At 47.7% G+C, this 4,328-nt stretch overlaps 1 protein-coding gene across 1 annotated transcript; it reads right to left on the reverse strand.

Annotated features, from left to right (window-relative positions):
- Positions 1-403: 403 nt before the first annotated feature.
- On the reverse strand, positions 404-3,450 carry LOC102489484 (class I histocompatibility antigen, Gogo-C*0101/C*0102 alpha chain-like). The gene is made up of 3 exons (XM_006166265.1): positions 3,365-3,450; positions 2,393-2,628; positions 404-537 (listed from the first exon to the last, which is right to left on the reverse strand). The coding sequence occupies exons 1-3, from the start codon at positions 3,421-3,423 to the stop codon at positions 479-481; spliced, it is 354 nt and encodes a 117-aa protein (XP_006166327.1). The 5' UTR covers positions 3,424-3,450; the 3' UTR covers positions 404-478.
- Positions 3,451-4,328: the final 878 nt, after the last annotated feature.

Raw genomic sequence — 4,328 nt, forward strand, 5'->3', positions numbered from 1 at the left:
ACACAACTGATGTGAGTTTTAAGCTGCTGGATCCGAGACTCAAACTGGTTGACTCTGTAGTCCAGCTATGTAACCATTTTGCCATCTGCTGGTCTCTCAAATGCATTATTTTAATTGATGAAAGAAAAAATGAAGTTTATAATAAGAAAAGGAGGGTTCCAAATCAAATTATATGAACCTTTCTTGGAGAAAACCTACATATCAGAAAACTGTCAAATACCGAAACTCATACATATATTACTAGTATACTTATTTACCATAAAAATGTGTCATTATGGAATATAACCTAGAGAAAATGCAAGTGATCAGAATGAGAATAAATTAAATAACCAATGTAGATGATGAGCTCAGTTGGAAAAGTCAGATTATAAAACATGATTATGTAAAAATATTTATTGGGATGAGGACGGTAAGATTTAAAAACAAAGATACCCAAAACTTGAAGAAATAATGAGAAGGTACAGTATGAAATATATCCTCAGCACTTGCCTCTCTTCTGTTCATGCTCGTATGAATAATAACGTGAAGATCCAACTCCTTTAAAAGGTTAGAAGAGGGATAAAAATTAAAAATGTATTCATGATTTACTCTCTGGCAAAAACAGGTTTATATTTATGAGAATGTAAACCATATGTTACTAAACCATCTCACCAAACACATGAGACATGCTGGATATCACCCCAACACTTTTGTGTGGAAGAAATTAAGATTTAAAAAAAAAGAGAGAGAGAAAGTAAGAGGGAGTAGAATAGGACTAATTCTGGGAAAAACAATATCATTCTGTGTTCTTGTTTTCCAGTAAAATTCCAAGACTTACTAAAATTGGACAAAGTTACTAAAAAGCTGTAGGAAAGCAAATTTAAAGCACTCACCTCTCAAAATTCTATCTGAAGACTTATTCATACCAATCCTGACAATTACATTAAAATTTCCAAATTACATTATCCTTAAAAAGTAAAAAAAATTAAAAAAAAAGAATACCTCTCCCCCAAAGAAAGATCAGTAGAAAAGGAGACTACTAGGATCAGCCATTAGCGTAATGGCTATGTTGCTGAACTCCCATGTAGTGGACCGCAGTTCAAGTCCCAGATCTGGTGGCTTATACTCACACTGGAAGCGTGTGCGTGCATGCCCAAGATCCCGAGAGGAGAATGGAAAAGAAGGGATTACAGTATGGCCATCCCCCCTGAAGGGTGATTTCTTACTTTCTGTCTCTCTGTACCTCGGTCTCTCTGGCGAGCACACTCAACCTATAGCAAAAACGTCTCCAAAATAATTATAATAATAATAAAATAACAAAGAAAAGCAAAGGACAATATTATACTTCAAATGATTATATGATTATATTAATGTAGTCTAAAAATTTATTTGGGGGCCAGAGAAGATGGTGTGGAGATTAAGGTGGCTGGATACCACATGGCCTACTGCCAGGTTCAAGTTTGTACCAACGGTTTGAAAATCACGTTGACCCCTGTATACCCAGAATCCAAAGGAAGAATAGAAAAGGGATTTTGGCGTGGCCAACCCCCTGGGGGATAATTTCTCTCACCCTCTTCTCTGTCAGTCTCTAGTCAGTGTAGACACCGTATACGAAACTTAAAAAAAAAAATTGGTAATATCTGAGAGTAATTATTTTGTAGTCTCTTCACATTAAAATGTTAGATGAGAAACGGTACCATTTAACTTTTCTTAAAGTATAAAATCCTTCTAAAAAATTTACTGCATTGCAGTTCATTGAAATAATAATTCTGCCAATAAAATGCAAAAGAGAGCTGGGCCATGGTCATATGACTAGACTCAGAGTAACTGGAGTCAGCTCTCACTCATTTGGGAGGGGTGGTGGGTGGGTGGTGGTGAGACCAAGACCTGAATGATCGGGGTGGACAGAACCACAGCCAGAGTCCCTGTGCACTGCTGACGGTGACTTCAGGACCGTCCCCAGTGTATTCCCAGAGACTGACCCTTCACTGTATGACAGAAAGGGGCTCTGGGCGAGTCAGTCTCTGGTGCAGGATCTGAAAACCAGGAGGACACTCCCAGACAGAAGTGAAGGGCTTCCTTATTTTGGTGACAATCTCAGTTTCTTTCTTTCTTTCTTGTTTCTTTCTCTCTCTCCGTTTATTTTTGTTCGCTTGCTTATTTTTGTCTTGTTTTTATGTTTTTGCCATAGGGCATGCACTTGCCAGGGTGAGAGAGATACAGTGGCCACAAGGCATTCCTCCTCCTCCAGCTCCTCCCTGGATTTGGGGCACACACAGATGCCCTGAGCTGATTTTCCAGCCACCTGTGTAGGTCTCACACAGTTGTCAACCAAACCCCACTTTCTTTCCCTCCCTTTGGGACAGCAGCCCCAGCAGGACAGGAGACCCAGGCACCCCAGTGGCCCTCATACCTGTGCGCTGCAGCATCTCCTTCCTGTTCTCCAAGTGGGTGCCCAGGCACTGCACACACACACCTCCAGGTAGGCCTGACTGGGTCTCCCAAGCAGCTGCCTCCCACTTGAGCTGGGAGATCTGGGCCGCAGGGTCAGCCCTGGTCCAGGAGCGCAGGTCCTTGTTCAGGGCGGTGTGGTCCTGCCATCCTAGGCGTCCTGACTGTACCCGCGGAGGCGGCGCCCTGGACAGGACTCTGAGACAGACACCCCTTTAGTCCTGACCTTGCCGGCTCCGTCCCCGCAGTCCCCACTCTGGACCATTCCCGCGGATTTAGGCCTAAACTGAAAGGAAACCCAAAGGTCTCTGTGGGCTCTTTGAGACTGAGGGTCTGGGCAGGTCCCGCAGTTCCAGGTGAAGCTGGGACCCGAATAGGGGCGACCCCGCAGTCCGTGGGGAGCCAGAGGATCCTGACCTGGGACGCGGGCGGGCCCCTCGCCGGCCTCCTCTGGTGGCAGTGGCCGCGGGGTGAAGCCATGGGTCAGCCTGTGCCTGGCCGGGCTCTCCGCGTCTGCCCCTCCCGGTGTCCCCGTCCGCGTGTCCGTCCAGGCGCCCGCGGCTCCATCCTCTGACGCGGAGTCGCTGTGGAACCGCACGAGCTGCGTGTCGTCCGCGGAGCCGACCCCGATGTACCGGGGGTCCCCTCCCGGCCGGGACACGGGGGTGTGGACATACCTCAGGGAGTGCGGCCTGGGGGGAAGGCGATGAGACCCGCCGACCCTCCTCCCTGCGGACCCGAGTCCGAGCTCCATGGGGCCGGGAGGGGCCCAGGCTCCGGAGACCCGAGACACGGAGGGGTGAGCGGAGGGGCTGACGCGGGGTCAGGACAGGGGTCAGCGCGGAGACGGGGCTTCCCGGGCCCGCGTCCCCGCCGGGCGGTCCCCTCGCTCCTCCCGTGACGCCGGTTCCCCCCGACCCCGACCCCCACTCACCCGCCCAGGTCTCGGTCAGGGAGCACCAGGAGGAGGGTCCGGGGAGTCACAACCGCCATCCTCAGAGTCCTGGGCGATCTGAGCCCCAGCTGCTTCCAGAGGAGTTAGTAACCGGAGCCTCGATGGCGCTGATTGGCTCCCGTGAAAACAGGGCGCCCAATGGGAGTGAGAGCTGGGGTCGCGTCAGGAGTGTCCGGGCAGAAGGACCCGACCCCTGAGAGAGGGAGAAGTGCTGGGCATCCCAGCCAGGGACTGCCCTAGGACTGAGACCCCGGACTTGGTTCTGACCTTCCATCTTGCACTGTTGCTCTTTGTCACCTCGTCCGCCTGAGGCCTGGACAGAAGCAGCGAAGTCAACAGTTCTCAGACGTTTATTTAGGATTTAGGATCCTATATGCTCTTAGGAATTAAGGAGGATTCCAAAAGAAAATTTGTTCATATGGATTATCTCTGTCTCATTAGAAGATTGCAGGATTTTAGGTCTGCTTATATATTCAATCTGTCATTTTAGTTGAAGTTTATGGAAAAAATAAGCCTGACATAAATATTTACGTGGACTATTTTTAATAACGTTTTCAGTCATGGGTATTCATGTTTAATACAACACAACCCTGAAATGACATATGTTAGCGTCTAAAGGCTATTTGCAAGGTGAAACCTGAAACGCTGTTGTTGAATATTTTATATTCTGTTACATTGACGCCTGTATTTATCTAGTACATCCAGTGGATCTTGCACTAATGCATGGTTTTTTAAAGTAATGCTGTTTCACCAAATGACAAGACCTAACTCTGTTGAACTTTAAATTACAAATTATTTTTAACATTACATGCGTTTGGCCAGCAGGTGGCGCGGAATTTAATACACTGGATTCCCGCATGCAAAGTTGGTGGTTTGAGTTCTTGACCCTGAGGCTTGAAAATGAGGCTCAATGGCCAGGCTATTGTGGGTGCCCAACATCCCC

This window comes from Tupaia chinensis, unplaced genomic scaffold, assembly GCF_000334495.1.
Source record: "Tupaia chinensis unplaced genomic scaffold, TupChi_1.0 Scaffold144241_1, whole genome shotgun sequence".
NCBI classification, from domain to species: Eukaryota; Metazoa; Chordata; class Mammalia; order Scandentia; family Tupaiidae; genus Tupaia; species Tupaia belangeri.

Excerpts from the sequence above, each read along its gene's own strand:
- LOC102489484 (XM_006166265.1), bottom strand. The coding sequence starts at position 3,423 with ATGGCGGTTGTGACTCCCCGGACCCTCCTCCTGGTGCTCCCTGACCGA. Across the intron at positions 2,629-3,364 it reads CCTGACCGAGACCTGGGCGG|AGTCCTGTCCAGGGCGCCGC; the intron begins GTGAGTGGGGGT and ends TGTCTGTCTCAG. Across the intron at positions 538-2,392 it reads GGAGATGCTGCAGCGCACAG|GAGTTGGATCTTCACGTTAT; the intron begins GTATGAGGGCCA and ends AACCTTTTAAAG.